This window comes from Tiliqua scincoides, chromosome 2 (genome assembly GCF_035046505.1).
Source record: "Tiliqua scincoides isolate rTilSci1 chromosome 2, rTilSci1.hap2, whole genome shotgun sequence".
Lineage (NCBI taxonomy): Eukaryota > Metazoa > Chordata > Lepidosauria > Squamata > Scincidae > Tiliqua > Tiliqua scincoides.
Window position 1 is genome coordinate 14,199,044 of NC_089822.1, and position 20,930 is coordinate 14,219,973.

Sequence of the window (20,930 nt, forward strand, 5' to 3'; positions counted from 1 at the left end):
TTAGATGGAGGGACCTAATCAGCAGCAGTAATCTTTTATCAATCCCCATGTCTTCCAACTTGGCCCAAAGAAGCTCTCTATCCACAGAATCAAAGGCACCTTTCAAATCAAGGAAGGCTACATAAAGACGAGCCTTACATATCCTGACCTGCTTATAGGCCAAATGAGACAGGATCAGGCAATTATCCAAAGTTGATTTGCCCCGACAGAAGCCAGATTGCTCGGGGCCTAAGATGCCTTGCTAAGTAACCCAGAGAGTGAGTTTATTGCAAAGATATTTAGCATAGATCTTACCTAGTACAGAAAGCAAACTAACAGGTTGAAAGTTTCCTGGTATGGTAGGGTCACCCTTTTTATGAATAGGCATGACTGTTGCTGTAAGCCAGGCATTGGGTAATAGGCCAGAGCTGTCGATCATTGTAAAAAAGTGGGCAAGTAACTGGGCCCACCATTCTGGGTCACCTTTTAAAAGCTCGAGTGGTATTTCATCTGGCCCTGTGGCCTTCCCTGGCTTCAATTGCATAATTAGCTCTTTAATTTCATCAGGGGTCACAGGAGGCCAGATAGCCACCCTGGGTCCCTTTTTGGGAGAAGGGCGGGATAAAAATAAAGTTTTATTATTATTATTATTATTATTATTATTATTATTATTATTATTATTAGGCAGATCCACAGAGGTAGTCTGGGTAGGTGTCCGGGGATTTGCTCTTATCATAAAAAAGATCTGTAAAGTGTTGAACCCATGTGGACGAAAGGATAATAGCAGGGTCGTATGTTTCTGATCTACATGAACCCACTACAACTGCCCAAAATTGTTTATTATTTTTGTGTTGAATCGCTTGATGCAGCTTGTTCCATTGAGTTAAACTTTTTCTTTTTCTCTGTCAATAAAACTCTGAGTTGTTTTTTGAGAATGGAGTGTTTAACTAAACAACTGGGGTCATTGTACTTTCTAAAATCTAAATAAGAAGCCCTGATACACATCTTAAGATCCCTACATTCACTGTCAAACCAATCCTTTTTGTCAAAAGCACTGCATGTCTTAACCGACATGGGCCTGGTACTCAGGGCCTTAAAAATGTATCCAATAAAACCTTCAAAGGATTTGATTTGAACAAAGGGATCAGAGTCCTGTCAAATGGTCGATAAAAAATCTCTGCTTGCTGGTTCCGTACATAAACGATGGAAGTTTGAAGAAAGAGCACTGTTAGCCACAAATTTATACCTACACTCTAGATTTGGCTCTACCTCAGCTTGTGATGGAACACTCCCAGAATGGAGGTCAAGGACCAAGATTAAAGGTAAATGGTCACTATAGGTTACATCCCCAATGGTAAAATCCTTCACATGGTGCTTCATTTTAGTGGATACCAAAATGTAATCCACAACGCTGGCGCCACGAGAGGATACAAAAGTAAATTCATCAGCATTGGGGAATTCTTTTAGACCATTAAGCCAAATCATGTTAGTGGTAATGGAAAACTTAGCAAGGGCCATACCGTTGGCATTATAGTGTGCATCTTTGGACCACCTGCTTAGTGCACAAATGGGGGGGAGGGAGCTGTCATCAACCACATCCCAGGCTCTGCGGAAGATTGCCACACTGCCACACTGTCAGTGTGGTTCCTGGCTGTGGGGGAGAAGCCAGTGGTGGGGGAGAAGCGGGTTGTGGTGCTGCCCTCCCAAGTGCTTAAATGCACTGTGCCTGGGGCATTTGCACCCCTTGATCCCTGGGTATACTACTGCAAATGGATTAAGTCCTTAGGACCCAATCCTATTCAACTTTCCATCACTGGTGCAGCTGCAATGCAGCCCTGAGGTATGGGAACAAATATTCCCATACCTTGAGAAGCCTTCTGTTATTGGCTCCACACCGCAGGATGCAGTGCACACCCCATTGGCACAGCTACCCTGGCACTGGAAAGTTGGATAGGATTGGGCCCTTAGTCTTTAAGGGCCCAATCCTAACCAACTTTCCAGCATAGCTATGCCAGTGGGGCATGTGCTGTATCCTGCAGTTGGGGGGCAGTCATGAAGGCCTCCTCAAGGTAAGGCAATGTTTATTCTCTTACCTCAGAGTTGCACTGCCCTGATGTCAGTGCTGGAAAGTTGGTTAGGATTGTGGCCTAACTGACCAGAAAATTCTCTTGCAGTAAGAACACAGGGTAACATGGTTACCTGTCTAGAATGGTGTAATGCAACGTTTCTCAAACTGTGGGTTGGGACCCACTAGGTGGGTCACAAGCCAATTTCAGGTGAGTTCCCATTCCTTTCAATGTGTATTTTATTTTTAATATTAGACTTGATGCTACCATGCTATGTGACTGCATTTGCAAAAATGTTACAGTTCTATACTTTGAACAGGCTACAATGTATATGCTTTTAACAATGATAGTCAATGGAACTTACTCCTGGGTAAGTGTAGGTAGGATTGCAGCCTTTGGGATGTTTAAGGAGTTTTTTTAACCCATTTTTGCCTGGTCCACAGATGCACACATTTGGTCCCTGTTGCATATATGCAACATTGGGCAGAAATAGCGTTGACGCAAAAAGGGAGCCAGTCACTAACAAATCCACATTTTTTAAAATTCAGACATCCCTCCCCCCAATAACATTGGGCAGAAATGGCTTAAACAGATCCACAACTGCTTGGAAGGGTTAGGATTCTTCTTAAATCTTAAGTGCCCTTCAGGGAGAAAGTTGGAATATGAATCCAATAAATAAATAAATAAATAAATAAATAAATTTTTAAGCCTATACTTATTGTAAACTTTATTTGTAAATTTGATTTTGTTGTAGGGGGGGTGTTAAAATTTTTACTGCTTGATGATGCTACTGCTGGCCATGACGTCACTTTCAGGTTGATGACCTCACTAGCAGTGGGTTCCCTCTGGTGGTCATTCTAAAATGTGGGTCCATGGCTTAAAAGTTGAGAACCACCAGTGTAACCCAAATCACTCTGTATGGACTGCAGGCCAGCTACTCACTGACATGCTCACCCAAAATGAGTTGGGGAGAAAATAGGTACCGAGACTAAAAGCCCAAGCCTATGCCTGTCTACTCAGAAGTAAGCCCTATTACAGCCAATGGCCCTTTCTCCCAGACAAGTGTGGACAGGGTTGCAGCCTAGAGTGAGCGGGCCACACCGGGAGGTGCCTTGTGCGAGAACCGTGCAGGCCACTAGGGGGCGCAGAAGAGCAGCGACGGAGGGGGGGTGAGGGAGGGCGTTCTGCGGCTCTGGCTGGAAGCCCCCCGCCCTGAGGCGCGCGCAGGTGCTGCTCCTGCGCGGCCACTCCCACGCGGTCTGAAAGTGGGCGGGCCTTGGGGCGCACGTCACTTCCGCTCCTCCGGTGGTGTGGGGAGCTAGACTCGGAGTCGGCAGGGAAGGAAGCGCGAGGCGGCACTGAGAGGAATGTGAGTGTGGTGCTCCCCCCACCCCGCAGGACCGCTTCGGGAGGGAGGGGGAGTGGGGCGCCTGCCTGGCGCGCGCGGGCGAGGCCGATTGCGCCGCCATGTTGTGCGACTGGCGCCCGAGTGCCCCCAGCCGAGGAGGGGGCTGCGGAGCCCTCCCAGAGCAGGTCCGGTGTGGGGGCGGCACCTGCTCCGCTGCGAGGCGGCAGCGCTGTCCAGTGGCTGCCATGTTGGGCTCGGGAGGGGGCCGGGAAGGAGAAAATGGCGGCTGGGAACCGCCCCCGCCTCGCGTGGCCGCCCCTCCCCCTCTCTGGCGGAGTGTGGCCCCCCCCGACTCGCGTCTCGTCACCCGTTCACACGTGCCTTCCGTGCTTTCCTCGGTCGCCTGCTGTTGCACCGGGGACGTGCGGTGGGTGGAGAGGCAGGTGAGGCAGAGCCTGCCCTCTGGTACTTGGGAAGGCAGCACCGCCTGTGAGGCGGTGGGGGGGGACAGGTGAGGCAGAGCCTCCCCTCAGGCGAGGGGACATGCCCCTCACCCACCATCTCAAAGGCAGTGGTGCTTTCCCAAGGACTCCAGAGAGGAGGCTCTGCCTAACCTGCCTACCTACCTCACAGGAGTGGGGAGGCAGGTGAGGCAGAGCCTCCTCTCTGGAGTCCTTGGGAAAGCACCACTGCCTGTGAGGCAGTGGGTGGGGCTCAAGCACTCTCAACCCATGCGTGGTGTTAGGTGAGGCAGAGCCTCCTCACTGGAGTCCTTTGAGAACAACCATCACCATGCATGGGTTGAATGTGCTTTAGCCCGTCACATGGTGGTGGTGTCATTTCTCAACGGACTCAGGCAGGGAGGCTCTGCCTCTTCTCACATGGTGGTGGCGCTTGTCAAAGGACCCCTGAGGGGAGGCTGTACCTCCTCACCCACTGCTTCGTATTCGGTGGCACTTCTTGAAGGACTTCATTGGGGAGGCTCTGCCTCACCTGCCTCCCCACGCCTCACAGTCGGTGGCGCTTCTTGAAGGACTTCGGTGGGGAGACTGTCTCACCTGCCTCACCACCCTGCGCCTCGCAGAGAGTGGCATTTTCCCAAGGACCAGAGAGGAGGCTCTGCCACACCTGCTCCCGCACCTAATGCCTGTACCTGCATTATACCCTGGTCTCGATCTTTCTTTGGAAGGTCCAAATCATGCTTCTCCGCACTTGAAAAAGCCCTCCGATCTCCCCTGAGCCTCTTACATGTGTTTGACACTTCACATCTGGCCTCCCAACCCAGAAGTAGTCGGTTAGGTGAGGCAGAGTCTCCTCACTGTAGTACTTTGAGAACAGCCAGCGCCATACATGAGTTGAGTGTGCTTCAGCCTCTCACATGGTGGTGGTGCTTCTCAACGGACTCTGGCGGGGAGGCTCTGCCTTGCCTCACGTGGTGGCACTTGTCAAAGGACCCTTGTCATCGCCAGTTATTTCCTGTGGTACTGTGAATAGGTGGACCATGTGAAGTGGTATGGCAGATGACAAATGTTGAGAAACACTGGTCTAAACCCTTGGGTTTGTCTTGCCTCCCCCCCCCCCCCACTGTGTAGTTCCTCCTACTCTTGTGGCAGCAGGGCATGTTATGCCACTATAATGTGAATAAACTAGGCTTGCATGTTACTTGAAAAGGGCGTGTCAGGTTGTTATCTGTGGGAAGCGCGTAATCATATTTTTAATCCATAAGTTATTTGCAACTCATTTTCAACTGCGCCATTACAACTCACTCTAAACCACTTCCTCTGTTAGTCTCTGCCTGCTTCTTCTTTCTTCATTTTTAAAGCACATACTATGTACCACATACGTTTTATCCATTCAGGACTCCCTCCCCATCGCCTTTGCTTTGTTTTGCTCCTTTCCTTGTTTCATCTGTCTGAGTTAGGTGTCAAAAGCACACACAGCAATGATTCTCTCAGCAGTTCACATAGTGAGGTGAACTTGGGTAAGTAGGGCATGCAACATGGCTGACTGAAAAGAACAAAAAAGCTGATCCAATTCACCATGTGCCTTTTGAGTCCTGAAAGAGGAGCAGTTCAGGCATAGTTGTGTAGGTGTTTTACCTTCCCTGGTTCTTGATGGGCCCATGAGATCTTTCCATAAAGATAGGAAAAAGCCACAAACATTACCCATTTGGAATTTGCCCAGTTGCTGTAATGGGGCAATCAGTAGTTGACCTGTGGGCCTTACAATATGTTGGCATGTTCTTGTGTGAACATGCTAACTACCACTCATGGGTGGTAGTTTTTTAAAAGTGATATTCATGTAGTCTAGGGCTATATTCAGTGACTGAGAGTTTGGTATCTCCAGTGCGCTAGGCAGAATTCTGTTTACATAATCCTTCCTCATGGTTTTCAACATATTCCAATATCCAGGTACAGTATTCTAGCTGTATCTTTACAGACCCACCACTTGGTGGCCTATTGCCCTCAACATACCTGTTCTCTTATTAATCTGATTTATCTCCTGCATACACTTGACTTTTCTCATAATTGTATGTATGGTTGTCCAACATTCATTTTGTATTCCATGGATTGTGCCTACAACTACTTTTCCTGCCCTTTCCTTTTGGCTTCTCAATAAAATGCCTCTGTTCACACCCACACAACCTTTCCCCCCACTTTTTGACCTATCTGCCATTCTTCTCATTTTCTGTATTTCAAATGTTTTTCGTTTTCTTCTCCTGATCATCACCGAAGCATGAAGTAACTGAAGACTGTTTTCCTGTATCTTGATAATGCAAGCAGGTGCTTTGTAGCTTCAGAGGTGTGGAACTATCATGTCAGGAAAAGAATACGCATATCCATCTCCAGAAAAGCCTTATGAAATCCAAAAAAAACTGCTACCAGACACTCGCATGCATGTGCCTTACCTTCCCGTTATTGTTTGAGATGAAGTCGTCAGAAGACCTATCCTTTCTAGATTTGATGTAAAAATGTGGTAGGTGGGAAGAATTCCAGGTGCTTAATACATAGAATACAAGAAGCCTTCCTCTAAGTCTGAGATGCTAACAGGGCAGATTCATCAATTTTTTACTTTCTCTCGGTGAAATTATAATCAAGATATATAGAAAGTGTGCCCACGGTTTTGCTCACAAAGAAAGAAGAATGGTTTTTTAAAAGTTGTGATATATTGTTGCTTTTTTACGTCTCTGGGTTTTGATAATACCTCAGCTATTCCTCTGTAACTGTGAATCACCTTTTGCTTGATGCTCTTAGCTTTGCTTACAAGCCTAACTGCCTGTGTGAGAGGGGTTTGTGACTACTTAACCACTGTAAAGAATAGAGAAGCCTCTGATAATTCAGAAGTTTAGTGTCCCTGTTCTGAAGCAAATGCATACAGTATTTACATGTTGACCTGTGCTAGCTACCTATCGTGTTTCTGAACTTCTTAAAGAAATTGAATGTTTAGTTTGTTCTCTAGGTGAGACCTATCTGACTTGGTCTTTTCACCATCTTTTCTTTGAGAGCAAAGACCCATCTAAGTAATAACAGCCCATGCTCATTATAGATTTTGTTGTGTATTTGATCTGTTTTGCACATAGTTTACAACATTTCACAGGGCTGATCCAAGATAAAATATTGTCTCTGTGTGCCATTTCTGGTCCTTAAGTCAAGATAATGCCAGTTAACACCATTCTGTGCATGTTTACTCAAAATGTCCCACTTAATTTCTTTGGGGGTTACTATCAGGTAAGCATGTATAGGATTGCAGCCAAAGTGAATGCTATTGAAGACACACAAAATGTCAGACCTCCTAAGGACCAAACATTTTTTGGTTTCTTCTTTCCCTTGCTTGACCCCACATTCCTGAATGATAGTATTGGGATCCTTGAACTATTTGGAAGCCTCTCAATTCAGTAAAATAGAGTTTGGAATGACAGCTGTAAAAGTTTAAGACACATGATAGTGAGATGAGAGAGTACTTTAATCCTATGGGAAACACTTATTTGTGTGTTTAAAATGTCTGTAGCGCACCTTTCCTCCCATAAAATGAAAGTTACTAATCTTTTTAATGCATTTTTCTTCCTAGAATGCCTAAATCAAAAGAACTTGTGTCTTCAAGCTCATCTGCCAGTGATTCAGACAGTGAAGTTGATAAAAAGGTGATCTAAACTTAACTGGTCTATGTGCCTATCGTTTCTGAAGGAGACCCACAACATTATTAAAGCATGTTCCCCCCCCAAATATAACCACAACCAAAATAGCATACAAGAATAAATCAGTGGCATAAGCCATCCGCATATTGACTTGAAACTTTTTTCCTCCACTTAGCCAAAGGCCTTTATATACAGGTGAGACTTGCTTACTTACGTAGCCAATAGGAATAGGATAGCCAGCATAGCCAAAAGGAACAGGAACATACCTGGGAAGGCGGTGATTCCATAAAACTGCTTTCCCCTCTTAATATAGGGATTAAAATACTTCCCTTGCATCTAGTCAGGACAAGAAATTTTAACTATACATGCAAATGGTGCTATTTGTTACCATTTAAGTGTAAGGTGTAGAATGTTCTTAGGACTGATTTGTCTAACTTTCAGATCTGCTTAATCAAATTCCTGGGGTCTTGTGGATTTGTAGTTAAAAATATGTTTTGGTATAAGCTTGCACAGTACATAACTTGTCAAACAAATATGTGATATCAAAATTCATTTTAAGGTAGAGATACAAGGATTCTTATTTTGTATTAAAAGCTAATCCCCCCCCAGCTAATATTCCAGGGAAAAATTGCTACTGTTACTTAAAAAAAAGCATTTTACAACCAGCATAGTCCTCCAAAGGAGGGGAGGACTCATCCACAAGTTTAGTTATTTCCAAGTTTCTGTTCATAAGATTTCAACCATAGTGTTGAAGTACAGAGGATGAATCTTAAGTCCTCCTTTTCTAGGCTTTTGTTGAAGTTTTGAGTCAAAGCCTAGTCTAGATTTTCTTGGCAGCATGTCCCAAACTGAGTGAGAATAGTAGAAAATGTTGGAGTTTTTACAATGGGGAATTGGAAGAATTAATACTTAACCCTGTCTGCTGAGTCTTTTCTCTAAAGCAGGGGTCTCCAAACTTTTGGCTAGAGGGCCGCATCAAATATCTGGCATGGTGTCAAGGACCAGAAAAAATGTAAATATAAAATTTAAATATATTAGAGATGGAATTTAGATGAACGAATAAATGAATGGGCTCAAATTTCCAGGATTTCTCCAAGCACCAACACACACTTAAAATGGACTCCCATTCCCCCACCCCACAAGCAGCTTACTTAATTATACAGGAGTAAATATCTCAGAACCACGGGATCACAGGAAGACACCCAGAGCGTGTTCTGAAGGCCAAGGAGACCTCCTTCACGCTCAGAAAGCCATCTAGAGCTTTCAGAGGGCAGAAAACAGAAGTTAATTTCTGTTTTTTTTGGGAAGTGATGTCTTTAGGCCTTTAAAAGGCGTTCTGAGGGCCACAGAGGCTATGTGCAGCCTTATCAGCTGTCAGAAAACCCTTTGGATGTGACCAGAGTATAGCTCCAGTCGTGTTCAGTTGCGTGGTCCAGAGACTGGCCACAGGCCAGATAGTCTCGCCATAGGCCACATCTGGCCCTTGGGCCAGGGTTTGGAGACCCCTGCTCTAAAATACTCTTCCAACAAGTTTTGCTTCCAATTTTTGAGTATAGTTGGGGATAGATCCTGTTTAAAATGTTGAGGGGAGATGGCATTTGTTATTTAACCTCAGAGCAGGAGACATAACCCCTCTTTCTCCTGCCTTCTGATTCTTGCAAATGGCTCCCACTTTTTGGTTTTTGTTGTCCAGGAAAAAATAGGGCTGGGAATCCTGCAACCTCTAGCTTGGCACTGAAATGCCAAACTTCATACAAGCACAATTGCTAATCCAGCACCAGAATATGGTTCTGCTAATCTTATATTGGAGTTCTGCTATGAAATTTTTTTAAACGAGCATTTTCCACCTTCAGGTACAGTACAGCAAGAAGATTAAACAAAAGCCCTAGGCAATTACACACAAAAGACTTTTTGTACTTGATAGCTATATTAACTGTCTGCTTTTAGTAGAACCAGAGAGGGACTAATACTGAATGCATTTGATCACTCTTTCCTTTTGCATTGGGTTGTGGGAATGAGGAGCAATGTTCCTTATAAGGGATCCATGCCATTATGCAGACACTTTCTGTTGCCATGCATCATTGCGACTGCTTTGCACTGCTGTCTTTGGAGGCATGGCAATGACTTCATGGGTTACAACTGAACTTTGGGTTGCCATGCTTAGCAGGAACAGTGGTGAGGAGACAATTAGTATGAACTGCTAAGTGTTGCTTTTTAGGAAAATACTTAACTTTCTTTTTTTTATGTCAAGGCAAAAAGAAAAAAACAAGCAGCACCAGAAAAACCTGTAAAGAAACAGAAGACTGGTGAAAGTTCCAAAGGTGCAGCCTCCTCCAAGCAAAGTAGTAACAGAGATGAGAATATGTTTCAGGTAAAAATAGTGGCTCTCATTTTGGAGATGTCATGTGATCTTCAGGTTACACACTGTGTGTGGTACTAGATTTTTATGAAATGAAAGACTTGGCCCCAGGAGGACAAAAATCTGTGCCTTGCTTTCATAGATCAATTCACAAACCTCTAGAACAGGGGTGCTCAATAGGTGGATCGCGATCTACCGGTAGATCGCGGAGTGCCGACCCCCCCTTCAGGTGCCTCTGAGAGGAAACGCCGGGAGTAAGGCCCATTGTACTCAATGGGCCTTACTCCCAGGTAAATGTGGCTAGAATTGCAGCCTCACAGCCTAATCCTTGGCATGTCTACTCAGGAGTAAGTCCTGTTATACTCAGTGGGGCTCAAGGTACACCAACATACACTATACACATAAATGTTATATGTTATGATGGCGCGAACATTGTAAAAAAAACTCTGGTAGATCTCTGGGCCTTGCTGGGTTTCAAAGTAGCTCTCGAGCCAAAAAAGTGTGAGCACCCCTGCTCTAGAATGTATGTTTTCAAATGTAGCTCTTTCTTGAACATAAACATGGCTGCTGAAAGGAAAAGGCTTTAGGAGTCTAGCAACTTCATGTTGTAAAGTTTGTCTAGGAGTGACTGTCCATAACACCCAAGGTGTGCCACACAACTTTCATATTGCATCAGTAGGAGAGTTTGGGTAGCTGTCAGTGTTGTTTGTAAGGCCAATAGGGGCAGTTGCAGTAACCTAGATTGAGAGAGAGGGCGCTTTCTGAGTATTCAGTGTTTCACCTGCAAGACCATTCAACAACCCTGTAAGGTAACTAAGCATTCTTATCCTTATATTGCTGTTTGGGAAGCTGGAGGTGTGTGGCCTTAGGCAAGCTACTTTGGTAGTTCATGTTCATGGTTCAAATTAATTATTTGTAAATGGTTTTAATTATTGTTTTTAATTGTTAATTTTTAATTTTGTATTTGTTGGAGCTAATTGTTGTAGGCCGCCTTGTGTGCCCATAGGGCAAAAAGGCGGGATATAAATTAAAATAATAATAATAATGTCAGAGATGGGATTTGAACAAGGACAGTTCTGATTTGTACCTCTGTCCCTTAGTTGCAACACAATGCCCAAGTCAGGATGGAATCTGAACCTCCTGAATAACAATCTTTTCTATCTAAAGATTGGTGACCTTGCATGTTGTGCAAAGGTTCACATATTTCTGATTCACTGTGGTAGCCAAATCAAAGTATGTGGTTGTCAGAACCTTGCCCCCTCATCTTTCAGCCAGTCTTACACAGGTTTACTTAAAAAAAAAAATCCCCAGATCTCTTGCATTTCCATTTGACAAATTTCAACACTGCTCTCATTTTGGGAGTTTGGAAAGCATTCCTTTAATGCTGAGCAGGCAGGGAGTACTTCTGCCATCCAGCAACAAAATGACCAGTCCTGGGGCTGAGTTTCTTTTAATGCTGGCAGAAAAGGTACTTGGGATGTGTTGGTTGCCCAGTACTAGAACAGCTGACCTGTCATTCCACCCACATTGGGAGCATTGACAGGAACCTTACTCTCTTTTCTTCCCCCCTCCCATGCCCCTGATTTGATCTGGAGATGTGGACAGATATCTTCCCCTTGCTGTGCTTTACTCTTCAGAACTCAATGTGCACTTGGACTTTTCTGCCCTCACCCTAGGTCTAGTCTGGGAAGAGACAGAGGGTCTTGGACTTATTTCATTGTCCTCACTGTGGCAGAATGGAAATGTGGAGCCATGCATGATATTGAGAGCAATTGAACTGGACAGGCTGATATAATTTATTTGGATTTCTCTAGCTTCAGATTATGCCAAGATGTTGTAGTTTCTTTTAATGGCATAAGTGGGAAGTGCATTAAGTAATCCTGCTTTGCTAAGCAATTTGGCCCACACCAATGGAACATGATATTGAACTATGGACTGGAAGGCTGTATTGTGAAATGTTCAAGTGATTGAAAAATTGTACTTGTATGGTGTTTCTGACTTTCTGCCAAATTGGACAAAGATTACTGGACCTAATTGTGTCTGAGTTTTATTGGATAGCCTGCTTTTCTGTGTTTGTAGTGTAACTATTTGCTTATCCAGCATGGGTGAAAGATTAGTGAATTCTTGAACACAGACATATGAGGAAACCAAGAGTATCAAGGAAATATTAGAATTTAAGTTTTGTAACCTAATCTATTCACTATTAGCAGGTAATTCTATTCACTGCTTCTATTTCCTTGGACAGTTAGTTGGCAAGTAGTATACTAGTTAAGAGGATGAGCTAAGAATTAGTTCTTGGATGAAACCTTGTCTCAACTATAAACTTGCTAGGTGACCTTAGCAAGTGATTGTTTGTCACCTTTGAGATGAGACTGTAACTAGCCTAGTCTAACCTACCTTGTTGTAAAGATTTCTGAAATAATGTATGTGATGCTTTGTAGTGCTTAAAAGTACTACATAAATATATTAGTGACATTACCCAGTCATGTGGTCATCCAAGAGCTTATACATTTTATGTTGGTTACCATGGTTGCCCAAGTGTAACATTTTGTCTTGTTACTTACTCCTCCTCATATGTGCGTCCTAGCGCAGAAAATAATAGGTGTTTGATGCCTGTTTGAGATTGGAAAAAAAGGCGATGAAGCTTTGTATGTGGGCTGAAACAGTGTGTTTGAATTGCCATTGTAGTAATTAATGGAGGGAGTTAGTTCTGGGTTGGGATGTTACTGCAAACAGGAAAGAAATTATTAATGTGGGGAGAGTTTGGGGTACTGTAAACTCTGTTTGCTCAACTTGTATCTATGACAGGACATGAAGCTTGTGTACCAATGCTTAAAAAAGCATATCAGAGGTGATATTGCATCTCTTGTGTTACAGGAGGTATTAAGGTTCCCTTATCAACATTCAGTTTGTCCACACTATTGTGAAATCTTCCAAAAGATTTTAAGATTTTTTTTTGAATCTCCAGCACCGGTTATGTGCTGGAGAAATCAAACATTTTCCTTAATATTCAACCTTGCAAACGTCTTAGACTTATATGGGTCTTGGTATAAGTTTAGACCCCAATTATAAGTGAGGAAACATGTTAGTATTTAGGTTTCACTTTTCCATCAGATTAATGTGGTGTGGTTTTCGAACAGCCCTAAGCCTAAGCCTTTTTTGTGTGTGTCTTGAGAGTATAAGTTAGGCTACTGAGTACAATAAAGAATTACTTGCAATTATTATTGGCTACTTGACAAATTCTAGGTGCCAGGTTGCTGTGGCACCTGGGGAATGGTTGGGTCCTTCTTGGAGGGTTTACCTTGCTTTTCAAAAAGGTTTACCTAGCCTTTTTGTTTGTGTGCTTCTCTCAATCACTGATTTCTGGATGTGTCACTGATTTCAGATTCTCTTTGAATCAGTGAAATCACTGACTTCTCTTTGGGCAAGGCTGGTATTTGCCCCCCACTGTTCTTCTACATGGCCAGTGGGAGAAAGAGTGAGAGTGCCCGCACATGCTGGCAAGTGGAGGTGACTTGACCAACTGGCAAACTTCAGTGGCTTTAAGATTGCATGTGGGTGCCTTATTTCCTTTGCTGGTACTTGGGCTGTGCAAAAGAGTTCTTGCTGTGTTATACTGGGTTGGAGCCAGGAATGGTAATAGAAGGAGGCAGTGTTGGTGTATGAGTGCCAGTCAAGGTGGGTTAAAAGCATGGGGATGGGATTGTCATGAACAGATTAACTTCTACCTGTGGATGGGAAACAAGTCTCCTGGCAGAAGGATGATGGCTCCCTGGGCCTGCCATCTTCTTGCCCTTCCCTGGGATAGTGGGGGAAAGGGAGAATGCTTCATTCTGTGTATGCTCCCCATTTCTCTCTCCTCCATACCATGCAGACTTTTGGGGTGCTCACGTGTGTGGCAGCCATCTCCCTTATTTTCATGTGCAGCTACCTTTTTTTGTTAGTCTCTCCTTAAAGCCCTGGATGATGAGGGTTATATCTGGCTCCTAGAGCCTAAGCACATTTCTCAAACCCTTGGCTACTACCATTTCTAATATTAGCATTCTGTTTAGGCTGTAGTTTCCTGTGTTAATGGTTTCAGGTTTTGTTCTCTTGCCTGTGCTTCCTGAACACTAATCTCTGAACTACTTACATCTTTGGTGCCACTCAACATAGACTCGATCAACACTGCATACATGATGAGGTCAACTTCTGTCTGGATCCTCTAGTTGGAATGTGGTTGCTTACTACCTTGTGAACTATAGGTTCATTTTAGCCTTTAAATCAAGTCATGAACTAGCATCAAACTATTAATGTATCTGTTTTTGAAGACCAAAACCTAATCTAATGTATGTATCATTTCTGTACTTGAATGCATTTGATTTCTGAAATTAGAGAATGGAGTGGTGATTTTTGCTTTCATTAACTGAGGATTAGATGTAGATTCTCTATGAACACTTCCATACCTACTGACCATCCTTCTATAGAGAGAAAAGATAAACTCTTCTGGAAAATGGATTAATTAGTGGCAATTAGTTGGAGATGGCTCTTTCCCAGCAAAATAATTTTTTGTAGGAAAACTGAATTTTGAACTCCTATAGGCTTTGTTACTTGTGAGAAACTTGTGAAAGGGCAAGTGAGAAGATGCCCTTGTTTCTATAATCTTTTAACAGAATTAAACTATAATTCTGTGTTCCATCACGAGACAATGTCTGAAGAATTAATGTATGTGTAAAATAATTTCTCTACTTTATTTGCAGATTGGTAAAATGAGGTATGTCAGCGTTCGTGATTTTAAAGGAAAAGTCCTAATTGATATTAGAGAATACTGGATGGATCAAGAAGGTGAAATGAAACCTGGTAGAAAAGGTAACTCTTTATAGCAAACACTCTTGCTGTGCAAAGTTGTAGCTAATCTTACTGTGTTCACTATACTGGGGGTATGCACTATATTGCACTATATTGGGGGTATGCACTATATTGGGGGTATGGGGGTATTGGGGGTATTTGGTATCTTCTACCAAAATGTAAGGCATTGTAATTGGGTAACATGCAGTAAACTACAATATAGAGCAGAGCTTCCTAAACTTTGTAGTATTGGGACCCATTTTTTTTAAAACAGCCATCTATCCCAACCCACATAGCTTCACTAGACAAAAAAGATCTAGAAAAATATACAGGTCCAACCTTGTTATACACAGATTTTTTATATATGGATTTGATTCAACACGAATGGCCACTGCAAAGGAGAAGGAATGCGCTGATCCTGGAGAAGGGGAAAAATGCATCCCTTTAAAATCACAGTTTAAAAAAACTGCTTTTCTTACTGTTCTAGAAAGACAGTCATGCAAGTGATTACAGGTGTTAATTATCCAAGAATTTTTCACCCATGGAAAAATCTGTGGATTTTTCTATCTCAATGAGATGAGAAGGGCCCTTTAAATTAAAGGAAGACAGTTTAACAATAGCCTGTTAATGTGAGAACATCAGTCATTCTCTCTCAAGGCTTTACTCTAAGGCAAGAGATCCCTCCCTTCCCCCTGGGCAGTGAAAGAAAGATGATCCCTTTGCTCTGGCTTAAGGGAGGGGTGGCTGGCTCTGAGTGAAGCCTTTCTAAGTACCTGGAGAGAGACTGATTGATGGATTGTCTGCTTAATGACTGGCTTACATCACAGAGGTCAGCAATGCTGTTTTTAAATCACCTAGCAAAAGGAAATTGTTCTTTTAATGAATTTGCTTTAATGCCCTCGCGAATGAGACTAAACCTGCATATTATTTATCAATATTAATATTAAATAAATAATAAACAGGCTCCTGTGCTCCCAAGGCTACTAGAGACCTTACATATGGGGTGTGTGTGTGGGGGGGGGGGACATTTGCTAGACTTGCCCTAGAAATGGAGTTTAAGGACTGTTTCCTCCTAACCTTTGCAGATATTCCGGGATACCCAAGAGGCTGAACTAGAGAGCAAGATGTGCATTTAGGGATTTTCAAGCCAGATAAAAGGCTGAAAACCATGGCAGGCTCCTCTTCTATGTCCTCCTTGGCACAGTCATTTCTGTCTGAGCACTCTTTAGAGTTTGATCAAATCTTACGATTTCCCCAATTCTTGAGCTTGCTGTCAAGTTTACTGGTGCATTAGGGATGCAAGACAGGCAGTTTGCAAACTTCTTGAAAATGAAACAAACACAAATGCTTGTAGAAAGCAAAAGAGCGGTCTCTCCATCTGGATTGCCCACTGCAGCGGTTTTCTTCTGCAAACCAGGCACAGGTGGTTGCAGAGTTTGTTTGTTTTTTAAGTTTCAAAAACGTTTCATGACCCACCCAAAAGCAGCTTGTGACCCACTGGTGGGTTATGATCTACAGTTTGGAAACACTGGTATAGAGAGATTCTTTATCTTTAGTTTGGCGAAGGGGCTACTGTGACACACAGGACTGGTCTTCATTTGTAGCAGGATGAGATGGTAGAATTCTGGGGTGGTGTAATGGAGTGTACAGCAGCAAGTGGAGAACAATATTTTTGAATGTTGTCCTATGTGGAAAAACGCCCTGCTGGTAGAAAATAGGGAGAAACACTTCCAGCTGGGAGGTCCTGAGTGAGAAGCTTTTTCTTGAAGTGCTAGATTTCTTTTAGTTGCAAGAAGCATTTTACATGAGGGAAGCGCTCAAAAGTGATCCACCTGCAGTCTGTAATACATTAATAAAGTCCTCATTCTGCTACATTGCGAAATAGCCTAGACGTAATTGTTATCTATAAAAATACCCATGAATTCTGCTGTCTTGTATCTAGTTACCCTGTTTGAGTGACCTGCATTTAAGTTGGACTCAAGCAAGTACTTTTCCAACATTTCCTTATTCTTAATGTGTCTGCTTCTTGGGCACTAGCTAGTCAAATCTGTTCTGAGTATCTGTTCATGAATCAAATAGTGAACGTCTCCCTCTCCCTCCTTTTGGTTTTACACTCTTATCATTCAGGGTCTGTCAATAGATGAAGCAGGGAAAGACACCACATGATTCCTTGGTTTCCTAATCTCTAGCTTTTATGTCAAAACCAGGCATATGCAGGCAGAAGACTCTGGATGTTTCTGAGCTTAATGGACTATAAAACAAATACAAAGGCATGTGGATTAGGGAATGCACATTGAAAGGGGCGGAGTTTTGTGGGGTACTATGGATATCCCTTGTTTGGATTTGCCATCCATATCAATGATCCAACTCAGTACTTGGGTCTGCTGTTCCGATAGTGTGAACTAATACATAAGGTGCTGAACAAGCATGTCAGAGCCCCTCCAATTTTAAGGCCTTTGAGATTTAAGGCCTTAAATGTCAAATATAGCTGCTTTTAACCTTCTATGGAAGTGACACCCAAGTGTTCTAAACTGGGCTTGGAAATTTTGTTTTAATATAGGTTCTTGAGTGAAATTTTGCTGCTGCTGCTCCAGGCTCTGGGCAGTGCAGCATGCCCCAGGGAGCACACCAGATAACAAGAGACCTCATCCTGGTGCCCTCCCTTGCGTCTGGCATTCTGACATAACCCATTTCTAAAATCAGGAGGTTGCACATACACATCATAGCTTGTAACCAGTAATGGATTTTTCCTCCAGAAACTTGTCCAATCCCCTTTTAAAGGCGTCCAGGCCAGATGCCGTCACCACATCCTGTGGCAAGGAGTTCCACAGACCAACCACACGCTGAGTAAAGAAATATTTTCTTTTGTCTGTCCTAACTCTCCCAACACTTAATTTTAGTGGATGTCCCCTGGTTCTGGTGTTATGTGAGAGTGTAAAGAGCATCTCTCTATCCACTCTGTCCGTCCCCTGCATAATTTTGTATGTCTCAATCATGTCCCCCCTCAGGCGCCTCTTTTCTAGGCTGAAGAGGCCCAAACGCCACAGCCTTTCCTCATAAGGAAGGTGCCCCAGCCCCGTAATCAGCTTAGTTGCTCTCTTTTGCACCTTTTCCATTTCCACTATGTTCTTTTTAAGATGTGGCGACCAGAACTGGACACAATACTCTAGGTGTGGCCTTACCATCGATTTGTACAACGGCATTATAATATTAACTGTTTTGTTCTCAATACCTTTTCTAATCATCCCAAGCATAGAATTGGCTTTCTTTACTGCCGCTGCACACTGAGTCGACACTTTCATTGACCTGTCCACCACCACCCCAAGATCTCTCTCCTGATCTGTCACAGACAGCTCAGAACCCATCAGCCTATATGTAAAGTTTTGATTTTTTGCCCCAATGTGCATGACTTTACACTTTCTGACATTGAAGCGCATCTGCCATTTTGCTGCCCATTCTGCCAGTCTGGAGAGATCCTTCTGGAGCCTCTCACAATCACTTCTGGTCTTCACCACTCAGAAAAGTTTGGTGTCATCTGCAAACTTTGCCACCTCACTGCTCACCCGTCTCCAGGTCATTTATGAAGAGGTTGAAAAGCACCGGTCCCAGGACAATCCTTGGGGCGCACTGCTTTTCACCTCTCTCCATTGTGAAAATTGCCCATTGACACCCACTCTGTTTCCTGGTCTTCAACCAGTTCTCAATCCACGAGAGGACCTGTCCTCTAATTCCCTGACTGGAGTTTTTTCAGTAGCCTTTGGTGAGGGACTGTGTCGAATGCCTTCTGAAAGTCCAGATATGTAATGTCTACGGGTTCTCCCGCATCCACATGCCTGTTGACCTTTTCAAACAATTCTATAAGGTTCGTGAGGCAAGACTTACCCTTACAGAAGCCATGCTGATTCTCCCTCAGCAAGGCCTGTTTGTCTATGTGTTTTGAGATCCTATCTTTGATGAGGCATTCCACCATCTTACCCGGTATAGATGTTAGGCTGACTGGCCTATAGTTTCCCGGGTCCCCCCTCTTTCCCTTTTTAAAGGTAGGCGTGACATTTGCTATCCTCCAATCTTCTGGCACCGTGGCCGTTTTGAGGGACAAGTTGCATACCTTAGTCAAGAGATCAGCAACTTTATTCTTCAATTCCTTAATAACTCTTGGGTGGATGCCATCAGGGCCCGGTGATGTATTGATCTTTAATTTATCAATGAGGTCTGAAACATCTTCTCTTTTAACCTCTATCTGACTTAACTCCTCGGTCAGGAGGGGCCGTTCGGGCAGCGGTATCTGCCCGAGGTCTTCTGCCGTGAAGACAGATGCGAAGAACTCAGATGGCAGAATTTCTCTGCCATCTCTAAGTCTCCTTTTATCTCCCCTTTCCCTCCGTCACCATCCAGAGGGCCAACCGCTTCTCTGGTAATGTGAATTCTGCAGGCTGAACAACTTAAGTGCAAGTTGTGTGTGTTATCCTCAATAAACCTGCTACCTTTCAGAAGGGTCAGACCTCTATAGGGTCCTGAAGAACCCCCCCCCCCAGCTGTTGAAAATCTGATTCAGGCCTGCCACCCCCACTTCACCTGATTCTTTTGAGCATTTGTTAGGCTTGCTAGTGTATTTATAGCCTTAAAGACACTTTATATGGAGGTATTGTTCTGAGGCATGCTGAATTCTGTATCAATAGCAAATGGTGCAATTGCATCTTTTTTGTAGCATGGTTGTGAATCTAGAGATGATAAATGTTGTAATGCATTTCTTTTGGCTTCTTTAGGTATCTCCTTAAATCCAGAACAGTGGAGCCAGTTGAAGGAACAGATTTCTGATATTGATGAAGCAGTAAGAAAACTGTAAAGACGAGCCATACAGAAACTCTACTGTTATAGTTTAAGTAGTCTTTTTACATTGGCATTCATTTTCTAAACTGTTTGTTTTCCAAGCTATTGTATATTTGGATTGCAAAACAATTTGTAAGATGACCGCTTTTTTTAATGTGCATTAAAATTGTATTCTGAGTGAAGTTAGAAATGTGTATACTTTTATTAAACAGGTGTTTATGTTCTCACATCATGGTGTAAAATAAAAACACGTTCAGTTAATACTCTGAGTAAGACACAGTTGTCAGTGAACTTCTTGACTGAAAATGCAGAGTCCTCTTAAGACAATGATATGAGTGATATGTCTGTCATCTCTTACTGTCCTCATAAATGTAAGCTTTTGTCTTGCTCTGGAGACATGGTCTATTGTACTTATCTTTCACACATGTGCTCATGTATGTACATAATAAGCCATTGTGACTTAGCAGGATATAAATGTAGTTAATCTTTTTGATTAAAGAAGTCCTTCAAATGGATTCTCAAAACCAGTCTAGAACTTCCCTATAGACTAGGGAAATGGAATGTGTCTTTAATATCCTGTTCTTCACTTGTGTGGGACTGAAGGATACATCAAGTTCACAACATAGTAACACACTTTTCTGCTTGCATCTTTGCTAATGGTAATTATTTGAAATGCTCAAACCCTGTTCCTTAACATCTAGTTCTGTGAGACACATTTTTCCAGCATTGTTTTTAGGAGGTACTGGCTCTCTTTCCCAGACTTAATTAATGGTCCTTGGGGGGGGGGGGGGTCTGAGCACATTCTTGTACTGCATTTTGTACTCTTGTACAGACAGTAGGATGCAAAAAACATAGTGTCAATCAAATTCAGGTGAGTGAAACAGACTATAGTCACTTGTTAAACATGAATTATAAATCGTGAAATACCATCATTACACACTTGTGTCCTTCTTGCCTGGCATGTGGATTTTGTTTGAATGTAGAATTTTAAGTGCACAATTTATCACTTGGGGTAACAGAAGTCAGAAATTGCATTCGTCCCAAGTCGCTGTCACACATTGTCCAAAATCCATGTAGATTCTGACTAGTCACTCAGCAACTGTCCCTCTCCAGTGTGCACCTTATCCTACCAGCATGAACATCACAGGGGTTGTCATCCACAGCCTTTTTGTAAAGTGGCCACAGCATTTCCTTGTCTGTTTGGAGTCAAGTGTCAAGGCAGGAAGAATGTTCATCTTTCATTCAGATCTACAAAGGGAGGGACCAAATAAAATGCAAGGCATGCAGTGAACATAAGAACAGCCCCACAGGATCAGGCCATAGGCCCATCTAGTCCAGTTTCCTGTATCTCGCAGCATCTGTGCTTTCTTTTGCACCTTTTCCATT

General features: G+C 43.2%; 1 protein-coding gene across 1 annotated transcript; it reads left to right on the top strand.

Annotated features, from left to right (window-relative positions):
• Nucleotides 1-3,305: 3,305 nt before the first annotated feature.
• Nucleotides 3,306-19,819, top strand: SUB1 (SUB1 regulator of transcription). The gene is made up of 5 exons (XM_066616813.1): nt 3,306-3,414; nt 7,462-7,534; nt 9,780-9,899; nt 14,627-14,735; nt 19,481-19,819. Exons 2-5 carry the CDS (start codon nt 7,463-7,465, stop codon nt 19,558-19,560), a joined length of 381 nt encoding a protein of 126 aa, XP_066472910.1. The 5' UTR covers nt 3,306-3,414; nt 7,462; the 3' UTR covers nt 19,561-19,819.
• Nucleotides 19,820-20,930: the final 1,111 nt, after the last annotated feature.

Bases quoted from the DNA above. Each gene is read 5' to 3' on its own strand.
- SUB1 (XM_066616813.1), top strand. From the start codon at position 7,463: ATGCCTAAATCAAAAGAACTTGTGTCTTCAAGCTCATCTGCCAGTGAT. The intron at 7,535-9,779 runs GTGATCTAAACT...TTTTATGTCAAG, and splicing joins ACAGTGAAGTTGATAAAAAG to GCAAAAAGAAAAAAACAAGC. The intron at 14,736-19,480 runs GTAACTCTTTAT...TGGCTTCTTTAG, and splicing joins AATGAAACCTGGTAGAAAAG to GTATCTCCTTAAATCCAGAA.